The sequence below is a fragment of the Netta rufina genome (genome assembly GCF_964035555.1).
Source record: "Netta rufina genome assembly, chromosome: 3".
NCBI lineage: Eukaryota > Metazoa > Chordata > Aves > Anseriformes > Anatidae > Netta > Netta rufina.
In genome coordinates this window covers 119,777,548-119,798,018 of record NC_140125.1, presented here as the reverse complement: position 1 = coordinate 119,798,018, position 20,471 = coordinate 119,777,548, and the positions used below count along the sequence as shown (strand labels likewise).

Sequence of the window (20,471 nt, the reverse complement as noted above, 5' to 3'; positions counted from 1 at the left end):
ATTTACAGTTACTGTGTAGGGACACGAAAATCGTATTTGAAAAAATCACAATGTGTTTTATTTCCGTACTGTGAAGGAGTGTTGCATTGTCTGATACTCCTCAGATTGTGGTCTGGTCAATTGAATTTTTTTTTCATCATATTATCCCTCTAAATAAGCACTTAGCCATTCATGCCGTCCGTCATTTAACCAAGCAGTGCAAAGAAGTGCATGCGACATTTATTGGAGGGTGTGAGCCTGAGCCTGAATCCTCAGAGGTGTTTAGCTGTCTAATTCCCATCGATTTTGATGCAAATTGAGTACGTAAATGTCCCTTGTGAGTCTTTGTCACTGTCCCCAGGCTTCTTACTTGCCTGCCTTCCTAAAAATGCGTAAGTGCTGTATTATGATGATCACTTCTTCCAGCAGGAAAAGTTCAGAAAAAGAAGGTTCTGGTTGTGAAAGCCCTAACACCTCATTAGTCAAATTACAGCTTCCTGCTGAAATGTTCTACAAAAGCTGCCGTTTGAAGCTTTTGAATTCTGTCTTTTTCTTTTCCAGCCATTTCATCCGATGGTGAATTTGGAATGCTCCAGAGATTTTCGACCCTTCCTGTGCGCCCTCTACGCTCCCGTGTGCATGGAGTACGGCCGCGTCACCCTGCCGTGCCGCAGGCTCTGTCAAAGGGCATACAGCGAGTGCTCCAAACTCATGGAGATGTTTGGGGTCTCGTGGCCCGAGGATATGGAGTGTACCAGGTGAGCAAACCTGCCTTGTTTCTTTCAGGATCCCAGAGCAACATTTCAGATCATAAAACATCCCAGATCATACTAAAACGGACAGTTTTAACGTGTTCCATTACCAGTGCCCTTATTTTCCCTTCCATTTGTGTCACAGCTCGTTTCCTGGGGAGGAAACTGAATTCATGTTTCTATCATCTGCCCAGGAGATGAATTGAAAATTTCTGTAGGCAATTGCTGTAAGATGTGCGTGCGTATTAAAGGAATGAATTTACCAATCTAGTTTTCCTCTTCTTTGCCATATCTGCAGACCTGGCTTTCTTTGCTGTACCAAAGCAGAATGGATGTCACTGCTCAAAATTCCTCTGAGAGTTCTGCAAAGTTACACACGCTGGAGATTAATAGCCCCTTTCTCTGAAGGGGAAGCTGGCTGGTTTTGCAGAGCGTATAAAACCCCTGTTTTCAGAGATTCTACCTCTTGTTGAGCACATATGGAGAGACGTTTTCAGCTTTTAGTTACACAAATCCAGGGAAGTGGTCACGGCACTGAGCCTGCCTCAGTTCAAGAAGCATTTGGACAACTCTCTGAGACGTGTGGTTTGAGTTTTGGTGGGCCTGTGTGGAGCCAGGACTCAGTGATCCTGTGGGTCCCTTCCAGCTCAGGATATTCTTTGATTCTGTGAGCAAAGGATTTGATGATGTTCTAATCTACTTGAAACAGAATATATGTGTAAATGAAAGCAATATCTTTCTGATTTTTTTTCTAATAAGTGACTGTAACAGCTAATAAAGTACAGGAACACGGTCAGGAAGAAATAGTCTCTCTTACAGTTGATAGCAGAGGATGAAAAACTTCTTTTAGCAACAGAGTTAAGTCAGAGGATGCTTCTAGGTGCTGATAATCTGGATCAAAGATTGCTCTTAGCCTGTGCTCCAAACGGGTGCCTGGGTCCTTTAGGTACGGCCCACACCAGTAGTGAAATTTCAAAACCAGATATAAAGCTACCAAAGCTTCTCTGTGTTACTGTTAGAGTGCCAGAACATGAACTGTGGCAGAGGAACCTGCACGTTTAGCTTATGCTGTGCTTGCTGAGGAGATAACATCTGGCAGAGGCAGCTATGCGTGGAATCCCTCCAGTCTCTCCTTTAAAACTTCGGACTGCATCTCCAGCAAACCTTAGCCTGCCATCAGTTTTACCTAACTGCAGCAGAATCTTCATCATAATTCCAATTTGTTAATGATAGTAGCAGTGCTAGGTTGGCTTTTTGGTCTAGCTAGCTCACTATCCTGTCTGATAGCTAGTGCAGTAGCATAGGGAAGGGGTTTAAAATGTTTTATAAAGTCGTTCTTCCTCAAGCATGTCATTTGAGTTTACAGTAAACCTAAATTTAGAGACTTGCTGAGATGGATTTTGTATCCTCACCTTTATGCTTAAGGCCCCAATAAGCACCTTATCCTTTTATTTCTGTTTTATTTTGTGTAGTTTCATCATCCACTGAAGTCTGGGAAAATAAGTTCTAGACTTTATGTATAATGTGGTATTTCACTCGTTACCCATTATTTGGATGAACTTTTTCTCTCCAGTCCATGTGTCTAAAGGCAGACACATAAATGATGTTGCTGGGCTTTGCAGAGTGTGTGTGTATTTCTTGTAAATAATTCTTGTCTTCCTTTCTAGATTCCCGGATTGCGATGAGCCGTATCCTCGCCTCGTTGACCTCAGTTTAGGTGGGGAGCCCACAGAAGAGGCCCCAATGGCAGTGCAGAGGGATTATGGCTTTTGGTGTCCTCGAGAGTTGAAAATCGACCCCGACCTGGGTTACTCTTTCCTGAGGGTACGGGACTGTTCCCCTCCTTGCCCAAATATGTACTTTCGTCGTGAGGAGCTCTCCTTTGCTCGCTACTTCATCGGAGTGATCTCCATCGTCTGCCTTTCTGCTACCTTGTTTACCTTTTTAACTTTTCTGATCGATGTCACAAGATTTCGCTATCCCGAAAGACCGATCATATTTTACGCTGTCTGTTACATGATGGTGTCGTTAATTTTCTTCATTGGCTTTCTGCTTGAAGACCGAGTAGCGTGTAATGCATCAAGCCCTGCCCAGTACAAGGCTTCCACGGTGACCCAGGGCTCTCACAACAAAGCTTGCACCATGCTTTTCATGGTGCTCTATTTCTTTACCATGGCTGGCAGTGTTTGGTGGGTCATTCTCACCATCACGTGGTTCTTGGCAGCCGTGCCAAAATGGGGCAGCGAAGCGATCGAGAAGAAAGCGTTGCTCTTCCACGCCAGTGCCTGGGGCATTCCGGGAACTCTCACCATCATCCTCTTAGCAATGAATAAAATTGAAGGTGACAATATTAGCGGCGTATGTTTTGTTGGCCTCTATGATGTGGATGCATTGAGATACTTTGTCCTTGCACCCCTCTGCCTCTATGTTGTTGTCGGAGTTTCCCTCCTGCTAGCTGGCATTATCTCTCTCAATCGGGTTCGCATTGAAATCCCGTTAGAAAAAGAGAACCAGGACAAGCTAGTGAAGTTCATGATCCGGATTGGCGTGTTCAGTGTTCTGTACCTCGTGCCACTGTTGGTTGTAATTGGCTGCTATTTCTATGAGCAGGCTTATCGAGGTGTGTGGGAGACGACGTGGATTCAAGAACGCTGCAGGGAGTATCACATCCCGTGCCCCTACCAGGTGAGAAAATCGATACGAGACATTTCAGGAGTGCAGAAACCGGATATTGAGGCTTTATGCTAAGCCTTAATTGTCATCCCTAACTCAAAAGTGCTGCTCTTCCTACAGGGGAAGTTTCTTTTCATTCTCAAGGTATTTGGATGATGTCTTGGGCCTTCTGGAAGACTCAATATTGCTGGGAAATTGGAGGTTTGCATCAGCTGCGTGGTGCTTCTTTTTATAGCTAATAGCTTTGGAGTTTCTGGTCCATATGGTACCTACACAGGATATAAGATGCTATTTTAAACCGACTTCAGGAACACATCTTAATGAGTTTATTTCTGGCCTTTAGATATGTGGTAGAAGTTCTGCTCGGAAGGAGTTTGGCATTTAAGCTCAGTTGTCATCAGCCTCCTTACTGCTTTTTTGAGTGCTATTTCTCTGTAATGGTTTTGTTGCCTTGATCAGCCTGCGGGTTCTGTGCTCATTTTAAAGCAATTCTGTGCTCATTTTAAAGCAATCTATGCATGTGTCAGAAACATAAAATCTTACTTGAAATGTCTTCTGATGAAAACCAGAGGTTACAGCTCATCCGTGCTGGTTGGTAAAGAAAATTACGTGTACCTCCTCTGTGTTTAACTGAGTTGTCACAGGAACAGCATTAGATACCAAACTGTCCCCTGTTTATGTCACTTACGTTGGTGCCGTTGCAAAGAAAGTATTTGTGGAAGTATCAATTACTTGAATCCTGCTTTCCTTTTTGGAGCCAAAGTAGCAAATTGGTTTTTGAATGGTATTTATTAAATGTTTTCAAATAAGATGCAGAAAATAACTTTATTTCAGGAAGATTGTACAGCAACCATCAAGTACATAGCTGCACAAGCTTTTTTTTTTTTTAAAAAAAAGTTATTATTTTGGCTCTAAAGCAGTTAAAACACCAGCTGGGTCATCAGAGCTCGCATTTTAATGCAATAAAATATCACTTAAAGGTTTGGCTTAGTTTATGTAGCTTGATAATAATCCTTTTATTACCTTTTAACCCTTTTTATTGTTTTCTCTGTTAAATTTTATTAGGGTGTGACTCTTCCATCCAATGTGGGAGCATTTTTATGGCAGGAAATATCTCTCAGTGGGTGTGTTCAGTTTCATTTGCTTGATTGACTCTTCATTGCTGCAGTTTTTAATATGTTAAATTGATTGCTGCCTAAAAAGAGGGAAAGAGGGGGACAGAGTTTTCTCAGCTAATTCCAACTCCCCACCCATACACCAATCTGAAACGCGTATTGCTTTCTCAAAACGTAGAACAAAAAGTATTTTAAATGTTGAAACCTCTGCTGTGTAAGGACCCAAATCCTGGCTGGTGGAATAATGAACACATGTAGGAAAATGCTACCCAGGTTTCTGGAAAACCGTTAACATAATGGCTCAGCAGGAGTCAAAAGAACAATAATGGTTTCATTCACGTCAAATTGGGTTGAAGGACCCGTAGAGCTGAGGGAGTGTTAGGAGGATTTTTCTTCTAACCCATCCAATTTTTTTTTGTGTGAGCTAAACATGCTTCCCCAATTACACTGCCCAGACTTGTAATTAAAACAAATTTCCAAAGCAGTGGGGAAAAATCATTTTATGCTTAGTTCGTGCAAGTAAAATAAATTACTAAATGAGGGGAGAATTTAAAGCTTTCTAGAGAGTATCACTCACTTGCAAAATAACACCATGGTTTTTTTTAAGCCTTGATGATATTTAATTTTAAATATTTGAATTTTGGGTCCTGAAATTAGAATAGCAGCTGCTTCTGTATTAGTTTTTCCTAAATAGAGAGTAGCAGTTGATTTCTCAGTGGGAGTAAGTTTTACGTGCATGGCTTAGATGGAGTCGTGGTAGTTGGAATCTGCTCCTTGCATTGGCACACGTTTTCCAACACCTGGAACTAAATAGCCCCCAAAATGGAGAAAACAAAAAGATACCTTTATGCTTTGACCTGGGTTTCTGGCTGCCTGGATGCTTCCTGGGTTGACCTGGCTGCGTATCACGGTGTTGGATCTGGGAGGCATCTGCTTTGTGAAATGTTTTGTTCTTCTGTCCAGCCTTACAGGATTAGATTCGTGCCATTCCTGCTCTTTCCATTAATCTGACCAGCGTAAAGCTCGCCCATAGAAATAAGTCTTTATTTTTTTTCCCCACAAAGGCAGGAAATCGATATTCCCTCTTGGAGGAGGAGGTGGAGGACAAACAGGAGCTGGTGTTACCCTGCCCTGCCCCTCCGAGGTGCTGGGGGAAGCGAAAGAAGGATGGGGAAGGATGGCTCCAGGATGACCCATCAAAAGTCAAGGAGAGGAAATATTGTTTCCTCGAGTCTCCTTTAGCAAGGAAAAGCCAACCAGTACATTGAGGGGCTGGGTTTATTTACAGTATATTTGGTGTATCTAAGGATTAAGAAATTGAGGTGCACTTTGCCCACTGCAGGGATGTGCACTTTTTTATGTCTAACGATTTAAACACATTTGGGAGAGCGAAGAACTCAGGGAGCTGAGTTTTGTGTCAGCCTGGGCAAATTTAAACTCATTTTTTAAGTCCTGTAAACCCAAATTTTAAACTCATTCTTCAATGAGTTTAAAATACCAAGGTTTCTGTGTTAGATCATCCATCTTTCAGTATGCATAACGGGAAATTGAGTAAGTAGTTACCAGAAATATTCATTTGTGTGGCTCACAAATGAATTTTAGCAGCCTAAAAATGTTGTAGCCCATCCCCTTCCAATCTCACCAAGGTCAGTGCGTTCATTTTCTTGACGGGGAAGCAGTGCCTTGTAATCTACTTTCAGCACAATAATATTCAAATGAAAGCTGAATTTTTTGTTGCTATCCCAATTTTCACTCATGACTTAAAAAAGAAATTCACGTTTGGCCTCAGAAATGGATTTTTGTTTTAGAGGACGATGAGTTTGTACTGCAGAAAATGAAATTAATTTTCCCTAGTATAGAGCCCGGTACCCCCATCATGAGCACGCAGCATTGTAGCTGGGCCGTGTGCCTTAAAATTCTGACCTGATCACTCAAATTTGATCTTTTTCATAAGTGCACGGTACAATTTGGTATCGAGATAAGGTGCAGAAGGAAGGGAGAAAAGCAAGGAAGCATGACGCATGCCAAGCACAAAATAATCCCATCTAGTCATCTGTTTGGGTGTGATTATGTGTTTTTCTACTGCTCCTGCTGGTTCTTTTTGTGAGAGAGGTGGCCTGCTCCTAATGCAGAGTCAAGCTTTAAGCCTTTATCATTGAGAAAATGTCCAATGTGACTGTCATCACCTTGTCCTTGATAATTTTGGCCATTCGTAGCACGTTGTTGATACTGCCTTGGCTTTTCAGGCTGAATCCTAACCCGGTTAGCTGCTGGTTTTGCTTTCCTTTGTTCCTTTTCAATTTCTATCTTGTGTGTTGGTGGAACGTGCTGTGCCTTGGTAGCGAATTCAGGTGCTGGGCTGGGCTGGGATTTTGGCCAGTCCCTTTGCAGGATCCATCGGGTTGAGGAGGCTCTGGACATCACCTCCTCCAACCCCACTGCTCAGGAAGGGGCAGCCCAGGACCGTGTCCAGTCTGAATTCCCATTGCCATAAAAGCTGGAAGTTCACCTCTGCATCAGAAATCTCTTCTCAAACATATCTGAGATCAGGTAAAAAGTAGAGTAAAAGGGTTAAAGAAGCTTGAGGTGCATTTAGGTACCGTTACATGTGCCTGATCTCCAGGCACAGCGGCGTTTTGTTCTGTACAAGGAGACCAGCAGAGGTTTGTTCCCCTGGGCGATAACAAAGCAAATCAAACTGGGACACGGCGACCTGCCCCAGTTCATGGAAATACATCTTCAAGATAAATTTGGCTACAAAGTGGAATAGATAGCGATGTAAGGCTGTCTCCAAGGATGGTTGCAATGTGCATTCCTCTTAGGAAAAGTAGGAGTTCACGTGGTCGACACAGCCTGGCTCTCTTGGAATGGCAGTTAATGGATGTTAAAAGCTTTTACCTCTTTTATTACCCACGTAATTGAACTGTCTAAGGTAGTTTAGGCCTGAAAAGGTTAATTGGACTGATCCACAAAATCAGGTTTCAAGCAAAATAATAAAGAAGGTCTTGAGTGAAGGTACGTTTCTGTGCAATCCGAGTGTAAACAGACTCTCCGGAGCTTTCGCAAATGCCTCAGGGCTGGGCTAGGCACTGCGCTGGTGGGAAAGACATCTCATTTAGATATTAAAGAGAAGAAAAAAGCTATTTCAAAGATATTTGCTACCCTACTGCGAGTCCTTGAGAAACGGAACGTGAATTATCTTTGCTTGTGATGCGATACGCGTAACTTGCCCACCCATGGGGGCAAAAAGTTTCGTTGGGTTGAAATGTTTCAGTGCTAAGAGGAAACGTGGTGCTGCCTGCTTATCTTGTCGATGGTGTTTAGAAGTTCAGAAGGTTGGAAGGAGATGTGGGTAGCACACAGGATTTGCTGTAGATGGGGAAGACTTGATAGCAGGATAAGTTCAGTTTTGTGTGTTGTAAACTCACTCTTTTTTTTTTATTTTCATTAGGAGCTCGGTTTTGTGCTGGGTGCTGACTGTCCAGTCATTGTTGCAGGACATTCCAGGTAGATTCCTAAGCCCAGAACCAGAAGGAAAAGCAGTGACAAGACAGCATGTAGAGATGCAAGGCTCTGAAATACGGAGATGCAGCTGTGGGGTCTGTTTTTGACAGACTTAAGCTGTGAACAGCACTGGGCACATGCACAGTGTCTGCCCCACTTTGTCATCTGCGTCTTCAGTTTTTGGGCTTGGCCTCATATAAAGCAGTGGAATTTCAGAAGTAAAATAACAGGGACCTGTCATTAATCCCCATTTATCTAATTTCAGATGTCTCCATCTGAGCCAGTCATGCTCGCTTCCTTTGCTCTGCCTCGGGTAGAAATGGGCACTTTTAGAGTGATTTGTTGGCTATTCAGATGAATTGTACCCTGCCTTAAGATTTTGCTTGGGTGAAGAGGTCACATTTGCTCTTATTTAAATATATTGATGTTAGGAGTTTTGCTGGAGAATTTGAGGGGTATTTTTGGGGGCAGGGAGAGGAGGGATTGGGATTTGGCTTTTTTTTCTGTCCCTCCCTTTCCCTGGTTAACTATGCTTATCTCTATAAACCTTTTCTATTTTCCTTGCGATCTTACCTTTAAAAAATTAAAACCTCCTTGACTTTTTTTTAGGGAGTTAACCATTAAGAGCGATGCTTTCAGAAGATGTAGTGCTGAATGTCATTTCTATCAGCAGCAGCAACAGACAGTCAGTCCGGGCTCTTTTTTTTCCTCCCTGCTTTATCTGTTGCACGCGGAGACGAGGCTCCAGTCTCGCCGTGCAGCGATGTCAGACGGGCTGCTCCCGACCATGGGAGTGCTCATCCACTCTCTTGTGTTCATTGCTGGTGTCAGATAGAAAAGAGAGGATTAATTGCGGTTACCTAAGATACCAGCAGCTTAAAAGGGAGGAATGTTTCCTTAATAGTGCCTCTTGTCTGTCGGTGGCAGTTATATGTATCTAGTGCAGGCACAAAGGAGAACAAAGCTTGCTAATATATTTCTGTTAATGTTTCAGCTGAGCCACGTTAGAGCTTATTTCAATGCCTTGACAATTAATAGCAGAGAAATTATTTTAATATTAGCATTAATCCCAGCTTCTGATACTTCTTTTGATACTTTTAGGTTCAAGGATTTGTTGACTCCGTTTCCCATTTTCAAAGATGTTTTGATCTGATCGATTTTGTTTCTTACTGTAAATTTTCGAGGTCAGTTTAGACGTGTGGAAATTAACACTTGAGATCAGCATCTCTTCATTTCAGCCTCTCGGATCGCTGGCAATTAGGAATGGCTTCATCTGCTTGCTTTGCATCCTTCTCTAAAGCTTGCCCGCGTAATGGGGGTGAGGGGAAACGCTTCCAAGTGAGCTTAATTCCCTCTTGGCGCGGGCTCGTCCTTTTTCCTTTCCTTTCCGCCTGCTGCCCTGAACAAACACCGCAGGAACGTTGCTGAAACCGGAGACTACGCCTAGCTTCGTGCACACCCCTTTCAACACGGGGGAGCTTTCTTATGAACGGCTGCCAACTGAGAAGCGACCCCGGTGGTAACGTGCTGGTAGGCTGCGAGCCAGGTGTATGGGAGCGCTCAGTCCTCTGCTTTTTGCAGTTCCTTCCCTCTGCTGATCCTCGCAGCTCGTGCTGCTGTCTTCGAAAGAAGAGGAGCAGAAGAGACCCAGGGACGGGCTGCTGAACTTTCAGCTCCGGTTTTGCAGCCTGGATTTGGTTCTAATACACACAGAATAATCTACTTTTCTTTTTTTTTTTTTTTTCCCAAAAAAAATCTCGATAGAAATTTAAATTTACAGAAAGGATTTAAAATTTTGCAATGGCAAAGTTGTCTCGCATGCACTTAAGAAATGCTCTTGCAGCAGGCTGTCTTTTCCCATGGCTGCCCTGTGAGTGAAGTGTAACCCCTGTTGACACAGGCTTTATTTTCATGCACAAATGCTTTAGAACAATCGCACACACGGACCAAAGAGAAGAAAAGATGGGGCTTGCAAACATCTTGCCAAAAACACTGACAAGAAGTAATTGTTGAGACGCAGAGCCTGCTTTTTGGGGTACAAATTGCATTGGGATGGACTTTCCCCGTTTTTCTTTGCAGCCATACACTGCATTTTCCATTTTTTTTCCCAAATTTCTTCCCTAATCAGGGGTTTTACCGTGATCTTTTTAAATACGAAATGTCTCAGCTGTTTTACCATCTGTGTTACAGTGGGGCTTCAGAAACATGCGGGGGAGTGCTCTGAGCTGGCTAAAGAAAAGAGGCTTTGTTGAGAAATGTCTTAGCACCATTTGTGTGTGGCACAGGCATAAAGGGAATATATTTAAAGATGTCTATAAACCTAGATTTCTCCTCCTCCCTCTTTTTCATTAGTTATTGTTTAGAATTCCTCTTAGAAGAGGTAATGGATTTGCTTAAATCTGCCCTCAGGAATTGCTTCTTGCTTGTTGAACGTAATTATTCTGTCCTCCAAAAAAAAAAGTGAGGTAAAAACATATTTTCCATATTGCTGTTTACTCAGAAGAGACTGAGCAAATCCGAATTATGAACTCGACTTCTTTCAAAAACAAAAGTAATGTCAGCTCAGCAAAAGAATAGTAATCACCGGATTACGTCGTTTTCTAGGGGTGAGTCAGTGAATTTCGCTTGTTTTACGGACATAGGAAAAAGAATATATCCCAGCCAATATCTTAGATTTATTTTTAGTCTTAGTAAATCAGTGCTCACTCCTTGCACATAGAGGGCTGATAAATCCTGCAGAGGATGCAGTGTATTCTCATATGCACGCCAAGGTGAGATAAGATTTCCAGTCAATTAACATATTGAGTGAAAGCAATCATGTCATTCACGTGAGTCATTTCTTTTTCTTTTTTTTTTTTTAAATTGGGTTGGCTGAAGTAGAGACAAAGGGAAACGTTGACTTCTCAGCCATTATCTTCAGCCAGGCTGAGCTGGCCATGTACCTGCATGTGACTCCTCAAGGTCACCTTTTCATTTTTTGGGGTAGATTTTCTTTTTATTCACCATTCTGCTGAAGGCCGCTTGCCCAAGGAGGTCAGATCTCGCCTCTTTTGAGTTTTCAATTTCATTCAAATCTCTTTATAATAAATGCTATATATCTACAGCAGCTTTTAATTCTGATTATTAGGGAAGGGATCTTTTTCCACTGATGGCTTTCACGGCTATTAACACGGCAGCAAAGCCATGAAGTCAGGAGCTCTGTTTTCTCTGGCTTTGAGGCACCAGTCAGTGGTAAAAGTCTGTTGCAGTACATGCATTAGCCACCTCAGCAAAGGTGTAAAATTGTAAAGAATGATGCATTCATTGGTAATTATGACTCCTATCACTTGGTTTCAGAGTCGCACTGAGATTTTGCACAGTCCTGTTGAAATAGCTGTAGACCGGCTTGCAGATAGATCTTTAATTTGGCGTTGACTGTACATTTTGCCAAAATCTCAGCGAATGCTAAGTGAATTTCAGTTGGGTGGCTTTTGCTGGGCTCTCTGTAGCCTCCCTTGACTACTGCAGGGCTTGTCCTGCCAGCCCAGAGACACGAGATTGCGCACCTCTGTGTGCTTAGTCCTGTCCCCATGTGGATTTCCATCATCTCATTATTTGTTTGCAAGAAATTTCTAAAACTTCAATCCCGGAAGGTGCTCCTATCGTATTGCAATATCATTGGGCTAGCAGCTCTGACAGTTACACCACTAACAGTTTTTCTTCTGAAAGCTTTTCAGGAAGCTGTAACTCCAGCCACCATCTCCATAGTGCCACAGGATTACGTGGGCAGCCAGCTCAGCCTCACCGTCAGGGTTGTGAGAGATGTTCAGTGGTTTGGTGTAGTCCAGTTCAGAATACTACCTGTAAGTAGAAAGGCAGTTAATAGAAAGAAAATAGAAAAATATTTATTCTCTCCATTAAAGTATTTTTTCTAATCTTGTTAGAACTGTACTTAAAAATAGTAGCTCTGTTTTCATGGTGGAATGCAATTAGGTGTGTAAATTAAGCTCACCTATAAGACTTGTCCAGATTTCTTGCCATGCTCTCTCTCTGTGCCTTAATCTTGTGAAACACCCGCTTGGCTTAGCCGTGGCGGGGCTAAATAGCATGAAAATGCAGAGAAAAGAAAAAAGGCCCTCGCACGTTTCAAGTTTGAGTTTTAAATTATTCATGGGAACAAGCGGTGCTCCCCAGCATCATCCTCCCCCAATTACTGCTCTGAATTGCTCTGATTCTCAGAAAAGTAAATGCAGCCAGAGGGCACAGTACCCAGTATCTCTTCCCAACATCTCTCAAGGCTGGCTTTCCACACCAGCTGAGCCTGCTCAAAAATCAGCTGTAGCTTCAAAATCCAATTGAAGAACACAAGAATGCTTTATTGTATTCTTCTTGTATAAATAAGACTGTCTTCTTATATAAATAATAGTCTTCTTATATAAATAAGACTGTATTTGGGTTTCCTACAAAATGCCTTATTCACATTTGCCATTCATGTTTTATACTCTTAGTAGTAATAGGGATTTTTACTTGTTTATGTGTTATTTCCTTATTAATATGAAATTTATGAATTTAGTATGTATGAAATTAATATACATGACCTTTAATGTTGAGTTGTGTTAAAACTACTGGTTTGCTCTAAACATGCCAGGAACAGGGCCACATCACAACACTTTCAGCATAGGAGAGTTGAGGTATGAACCCAAAGCTGGTAAGTGCCCAGACTGATAATCGATATCAAAACTCAGGACGTGTCATCTGCCAGGAGCAGAATGCTCCAGAACCAGTGCTGGGTCTCTGAGCAGACTGTGCTGCTGCTCCTGGTTGAAATTTGGGATTTGTCTGTCTGAAAATGCGTTATTGTGTGTGGTTAAGAGCTCAGCTTGGATATCTGAAAGGCTTCCATCTCTAATCCTGAAGCAGCTGTTTTAGGAGAGAATTAAGAGGGGGTTTGAGTAGAAGGAGAGGCTGGACGTGGTGCTTGGGGACATGGTTCAGTGGGTGACATTGGGGGTAGGGCGATGGTTGGACCAGATGATCTTAGAGGGCTTTTTCAGCCTTAATTTTTCTGTGATTGTATGAAATAGGGCATTAAGAGCTCTTCGTGTTGCACCTGAGAGTAGCTGAGGCTGCAAGGAGCTGTGGGTCTGTTGTGCCAAGCACCCTGCTCATGTAAATGATGGTTAATATTCCGTTCACACTATAATTTGGAAAAGACCTCCAGACTAACACACGCAGAGCTTCTGGCTGTGGAGAAAAAGGGAAATGTTTTATCCAACCACGTGTGCTAAAAAAAAAAAAAATATTTGTTTCTTCTCCCCTGAACTCCTCTGCTTGTGCTTGAAGCTGTGGTTTGGCTGATGTTTGGATCTTTGCAGAATTGCCCTAATCTGTTGCTCCTGGTTTCATCTGCAGCAATTTCCCAGCGCGGCAATTACTCACTCAGCACCAGCATTGGAACAAATCGCGCCTCGTGTGCAGCCAGTTTCTTCCGGCACGGTGTTACGGGGCTGACTGCATCGTGTTGGCTCCAAAAAGGCTGTAAAAAAAAAAAAAAGAAAAAAAATAAATAAATGAGAAGTAATGAAAGGGTGCCAGAAAGACGGCTCTGTTAGAGCTTGTTTTGGAGGAGGAGGGTGTAGGAGCGTAGCCTTGCAAAAGAAGAGCAAGAAGGGATGCAGTTCGGGTTTTAGAAACCCAGCTGGACAAGGAGAAGAGCTGCTGAGGTCAAATGGCAGTGCTGATACCGTGATTGTGAATTCAACTTAATTGGAAAGGAGAAAATTAGGTGAGAAATTGGAGGCGGGGAGGAGCTCACGATTTCAGGATGGGTTGCAGAATGGCTGGCGTGCTGCTGCTGTGCTGCAGCTCGGGGCTTGGCCTGACCAAGGATCCTCCTTTCAGCCCGTCTTAATGCCAAGTGTCTGCACCTAGGCAGCAGGATTTGGGAGTGGGGACGTGTTCCAAGCTTGGCTCTAGTAACCTTGCTGAATTTTGTCTTGCAAGAATTGAATAAATTTAAGAAAGAGTCAATAATGCCAAAGATCTGAATCCAAATATCCTGTCAGCAGCAGAGCTGACGGAAATCAGATTTTTCTGGTTCAGTAGATTTCTGGTTTGTTCTGTTTGCCTGACTCACTGTTTAATTCCAAATTAAGTGCTGATATCTGAAGTCAGAATGCTGCTTGTGTTTCTGAATGGCAACAGAGAGCTCTGGCTATGGGACAAATCTGCCAAATGCAGACAAACCCCCTGGTTTGTCTGCAGTTCCCCCTTGGAATCCCCGATCTGAGAGATTTGCCAGTAATTCAGGTCAGCATCTCCTTCATCTTGGCTTAATCTTCAAGCAGAGTGTGGTGGGTGCCAGTAAACCAGCATTTGCTGATAAATTATTGTTTCAGCTCTCAATGCGTTGCCTCGTTTTAGCCCACAACCTCTGTTTTTGCATCTTTTTTTGGTGAACATTGAGATTTAAGAAAAAGATATTTGTTTCCTCCTGTGTTTTAGACACCTGTGGATGAGTCGTGTCTCGACTTGAAGTGATAGCCTGTCATTTTAATCCCTGCCTTAGCCACAGGTCTGCAAGGGAAGAAAAAAAAGGTTCCTTGGAGGTGTTACATCAGCTACAGCTCACGGGGTGCTCGGGAGAGGGTCTGAAATGACCCAGCATGAGGAACGTGCCCAGGAACTGCGACGTGATTCTTCTATTCAATGGCAAGAGGAATAAAAGGAATCATAAATTGTGCTGGGGGGGGGAATTGTTGGATTGTTTTTCTCTCTGCAGAGCGTGCCCAACTTCAGCTGGTACAACCACAGGAGAAGGAGAGAAGGGACAATTCTCTCATGGTGGTGCACTCACGAAGCCTTATTGCTGATGTTTAACGCCTGCCTTTGGTGCTGAGAAACTCCTGACACCAGTTCCAGGGTAAAAAAGCAGAAGGCGGGTGCTTGGGCAAGCTCTCTAATTACAAACCCTGGCTAGCACTTAACAAATTACTTGCTGTGATTGAATGCTGTCTTCCACTTCAAGATAAAGCCACAAAGGACAAGATGTCCTGATAGCTCCGCGGAGATGCAGCTTTCCCTTGATTCTCCTCTCCCAGAAGCTGTTTCCTGGAGCCGCAGAACCAGCGTGTCCTGAGGTTGTTGCAAGACAGCAGCAAGATCTTCGAGGTCGTAGCCTCCTGTCTTCAAGTGAAATCCTCCTAAAATTCATTGCATTTTAGCTGTCCTGTAGAGACAGCCTTCATAAGGATGCATTTTTGGGGCACTTAGATGGAATTCTTGGAAAAAAAATGTGTTTCAGATGAGTTCAGCACGCTGGCGTGGATCTGCAGTACCCGAGCTAACACTTCTGTGTTAAAAGCGAATAAATTCCCCCCCGAACAGCTGATAGCCCATTAAGATGGTAATTTTGCAGCTTTTATTACAGTGCCTTATTTATTTATTTACTTGTAGCTTGCGTGAGGTTTCTGAGCTGTTGCTGGCCCCAGTCCTGCACAGGCTGATGGCTTTGCTTTTGCTTCCACTCCGGTTATACAGCCGCTCGGTAGTTATTAAGCAATTCTGGAGAAGGGTTTGTAATGCTTTTCCGTAATTGTTCTAACCATTTAATTGTTTTGCTGTGAGCCAGGGGGCAAAGCTGATGGATGGCACTTTCATGCCTCTGCAGCCGAGGAAAGAGCAAATGGGAGCAAGAAACAAGGGGCAGCAGTGTTCTCCTGGGACAGCAGCAACCTCGGAAATTGGGCGCTCCGGGCCCTGAATGTTCGTTTTTATCCTGCTCGGGACGGTCTAGATGCCATCTGAGCCATGTGGCTTTTGATATTTAGAGCCGGAAAAGTCTCCTTTTGTTTCTTTCAGATGTGGGGAAGTCTCCTGATCCTGGTGTGACTGCCTCACCCAGATTTGAACCATTCTGAAGCTGCTGAAGGACGTGCTGGCTTCCTCAGCAGCTCTTAAACGAGGGATAAATCAGCTTGGCCATCACTGTTTTATAGCTGCTTGTAGTTTCTCAATTCTCCTACTTGTGTTGCCTGGCAGCCAGAGTGGTTGCGTGGATCCTTGTTTGCTTGTTGGGTAAAACAGGAGAGTTGCAAGATCGTAATAAACTGGGAAAACAATTTGAGTTTGCAGAGAAAAATGCTGCTGCATTGAACAAGCAGCGTCAGGGTAATATTCTGAATTTCAAAGCCATGACAGTGATGGAAATGGTTCTGAAAGCCAGGCTGCTGGATCACGTTCCCTTTGGTCTTTCCCCCGACTCCTCCTGTTCCCAACAAAAGGATGGGTTAATTTGAATTTCATTGCTTTGGATCCTTAGGGAAATATCGAATGATCGCTCTTATTGTGGAACCGTGCCCCAGAGGAGGGGGACAGGTGCTGGGTTTGTGCTTTCGCTTCCCATGTGCAGCAAGCTCATTAATTTGTGAGCTCATACACTGCAGCGGGAAGGGGCCGCTGCTCTCTGCCACGAAAAAGCGACCGTGATTGATCGTTCGGGGGCAGGAGGGGAAAATATTCAGAAATCAGTTATATAAGCATCCTAAACGAGCAGCACACGGACAAAGCGGCATTGTTTTTCCCCAGAGGAGTGCTGAAATTGATGTTTTTAACCTCCTTTCCCAACACCTGCTACTGGCAGCTTCGGCAGGGAAGCAAAGCGTTGACACTGGGAGACGCAGGGAGGCGATCAGGTACGGGGGAAGATGGAGCAGCACCACCAGTCTCCTGTCCTCTTGGAGAGGTTTTCATCTCGAAGGTCTTCAGCACAGCTCCGTAAGGTCCAGAGGAGAGCTGTGTCTCTAGCTTTGAGCCAGCTGAACCATTTCGAGGTGCTCTGAAAGCCTCCTGAACGTGACAAAGAGGAGAGCTCAGCTCAAGAGTGATCAACCACACCTATGATGCCAAGCGGGCAGCAACAGTGCCAAGTGGGAAACCGAAGAAAGGACTGAATTAAATCATTCCGTAGACCTTCGCAGTTCTTTCAGCTGATAATACATTGTCGACCTACCCAGTGGTGTCACTTTGAGGTTTTTTCCTCGTTGGCTGCATCTGCAGCGGAGCTCCATCTGTAAATATTGAAGGCATCGCTTTGCTGAAGTGATTCATGCTTTCCTGAGCCAAAAAAAGTAATGTCTGAGAGCTGCTACGCAGAGAAGTGTTTGTAGCTCAAACAGTCGCCCTCTATTTTTAGATGCACGGTGGAACCTTTTATTAGCTTTTCGCAACTTGGACTGCTCACAGAGCAAGGCTGGGAGCTGAAGTCGATGCTCGTGCAGGTCTGATTTCGAGGGGAATTAGTGTAAAGCAGAATCTGTGGTTGACTCTGAGCTCCTAAAATTGGGCAGCTGAGCTGAGCTGGATGGTGCTGCAGGTGCCAAGGGTATTTTGTGAGCGAGTACGCCTTTAGATATTTGCTTAGAAACCTGAATAACTAAATCCTCTTCCACTGGGGAAGGGTGTGAGGATGTTCCCCGTCTCTGCATGAAGGGTGGAGGGAAGTAGCGTGTTGCCATATGGAAATGACTGCAGAACATCAACATCTTATAACCCAAAAATGTAACTAAGGACACTCAACTCACCTTATAAAATACTCTTACGTCTCTTCTTGATGCTTCCAGCTGCAGTAAGTGCATACCAGGCATGTGTCAAAGCAGAGCCAAACGGTGACAGGCTGCCTTTGTGGGGCTGCTCAGCGTAGCTCCTCCAGAGGATAACTCCAGGTCTTTATTTGGGAAATATTTCGTGTACGAGTTCAGAATATGTGTGTGGCTACACATTCAGATATTGGTATCTTGGTGTTCGGGAGGGTAAAATCAAGTTTCACCAAGGAAGGTTTGAATAAGCTGTACGTTCACATTTTAATTCTCAACATTGCATTTCAGCTTCTCTCTCTCTGTTTAATTGCATCAATAGTTTAGCTTTCTGGGATGTTTTTGGGATGAACTTTGATACTTGTACCAAACAATATCAGTGGTGTAGTTTTTGCCCATTTCTTTGTTGTTCTTATCAAAGGCCTCCCACATTTTCATTCACAGCCTCTTCCTGGAGAGAGATTTTCTCTGAGAATACACTTTTAAAAGAAACACTTCTTATTCTTGCCACCTCTCGATTTCCAAACTGTATTTCCCCACTAGACTGCAGGGTTGGTACTTTGAAAATAGCAATCATTTTTCATTCCTAAGCTGAAATACTTCTAGAAGAAAGAACAACAAATGTATATACAGTTTCTTTAGATGTTTCCTCATATCTTCACTCCTAAGGAGGTAGGACCAAGTAGTGCTTGAAGAAGTGTGCGTGTATTTAAGCTCAAAAATGTTTGCTTATATCCTGAATTTTTTTTAAATGCAGCTTGAAAGTTCATTAAGTGCCATTAGCATATATGGCACCACAGACCTGAAGACCTGACTGTCTCACTTTTTCTTCATTTTGCCCCAGATTTGGGTGACTTCTCTCTAGCCTCAAGTTTTCCAGAGTCTTTCTGCAGAGAGCTTACGAAGGTGAAGTAGCAGTGCTTGTCTGCAGCCCCTAGGAGTGCGTGATATATTATTATATATCCCCTGCATCATCGTTCTCCAAGAAGATAAGCAGAAACTGGGGATATTTCCCAATTTTCACTGTCGTCTTCACACATAGAAGTTGTATGGCTTGTAAGGGAGGGCGAGATGTTTGGTGGGGCTGGAATTGCTGCCACTGGTGCCTCGGCTCCGTGGTGCCAGGGACCTGGATGTGGTTGGGCCCTAAAGCAGAGCAAGTTCGCAGGTGCTTTTGGAGAACATTCTGCCTTTCACTAAAGGAGCAGGTGAAGTTTGGATACTCCAGGTCAAATTACAATTTCAATATCAGGATTATTGGTGTTTAATGAAAGAAAATAGCAGCGTTTGGGGCTTGGAATGACATCAGGACTGCTTGGAAAGGGGCTCGGAGGCTTTGGGTTTAAGCATCTGATATTTATGGTTTTATATTCCTGGAGTGGGACTCTCAGCTTGGGTTTTTCCTATGTTAATAACTGCAAATGCCTCATAATCCACAGATATAGATTGTTTAAAGCAGGTGCAGTCACTTCAGTTCTAATGATTTCTGAATAATATGTGCTCCTCCTTGAATTGCTGGCTTGGTGCAAAGAAGCTTATGGTGGAGAAAAATGTTTAATGATGTTTATTAACTTGTTTTGCCAGAGAGCAGGATGTGCTTCGCTGCACCTGAAGGTATTTGCTCCATTTCTTTATTTCTATTTTTTACCTGGAATTATTTGTAACACCCAGCACAAACATACCAGGCCAAAAAGTTTTGACATCAGTGATTTAATACAATATTTTCATGGAATTAAAACCTTTTATTCGGTGAAATAGGGGCTTATGCTGTATTGGTACGAGCAGTACCGCACATCACAGCGCCTGATGGCTCTGACACAACGCAATCAGACTCGATCAAGAGCTACAAATGCCCTTTTGTAGCACCAAGCTTTAGTGCTAGAACTGTCATTTTATTCTTCATGCAAAAATTACAACCAAATGCACCTCAGGCAGGTGGTTGTGCTGGGGATGGCTTGGCCCGGCAGACAAGCATTACATGTAAATAAAAAAATTTACCTGAGCATTGCCTACATTAAGAAGTGATGAATCGCACCATTTATTCCACTTCGTGCCACATTTGCACATTATGAAACAGGATAATAAGGTTAATTTTTGAGAGCTTAATTTTGAGAGCTTAATTTTGGTGGGTAGTTTTATATTGGGTAATTGTTAATATCTTTTCCTTGGGTGAAACCTCACAGAACGGCTACAAAACCACCTAGAAAACTTCACGCAACGATGAACCTGGTGAAATACCGTATAAATAATGCTCGTGATACTTCTAAATTAAGTTTTTCATCCATTATGAAATATTGGCAGCTAGTTTCTGAAGACCAGTACCGATGGTCCTGAATTCTGGTCGTGTTCTGGTCCGCCACGGTTGTGCCGTGTGATTTTGGGTAAGGCGCTTAAATTCTGCTCTCCAATGGTGATGTTAGTCAAAAACATGCAGTAACGCAACGTGTTAGAGCAAAAATTGCAGAATTTTTGCTGGCCCGTTTTGCTGGCTGAGCAGTGAGGGGCTCTTGTGGTCAGACACCCGTCACGCTCTGGTCTGCTTCTGGCAAAGCATCCTGACACAGCGACTACCCAGCGAGTTCAGACTTTGTGTTTTCCGTTTCAAGCAGGCCAGAACCTACCCAAATCGCTCATTTTTCTCATCTGTGTCAGCATCAGTCTCAAAGCTGTTGCTTCAGGTACCTCTTGCTGCAAAGAAACCTGATTTTGTGAGCCTCTCCCCACGATTTAACAACCCCAGACCTTCCTGCCCTACTAACCCTTGACCCATCTGGGGATCTCCATTATCCTCTTACGTGCCTTCTTCGTTTCTGTTGTGATCAGGGGAATTTAAGTGAAGAGCAGTCGAATTTCCACGTGTTAAACATCTTTCCCAG

At 43.5% G+C, this 20,471-nt stretch overlaps 1 protein-coding gene across 3 annotated transcripts in view; it reads left to right on the top strand.

The window, feature by feature from the left end:
* Positions 1 to 20,471, top strand: part of FZD3 (frizzled class receptor 3) — a gene marked incomplete at both ends in the record, with an annotated part of 45,333 nt that overhangs the window by 21,112 nt on the left and 3,750 nt on the right. The window contains 2 exons of one of the 3 annotated variants that reach the window (XM_084284757.1): positions 541 to 737; positions 2,399 to 3,416. In XM_084284757.1, the coding sequence (XP_084140883.1) occupies positions 541 to 737; positions 2,399 to 3,416 (1,215 nt within the window). Of the gene's footprint in view, positions 1 to 472; positions 738 to 2,398; positions 3,417 to 20,471 lie in introns of all 3 variants that reach the window. The other 2 variants (XM_084284759.1, XM_084284758.1) reach the window with 2 other exon arrangements.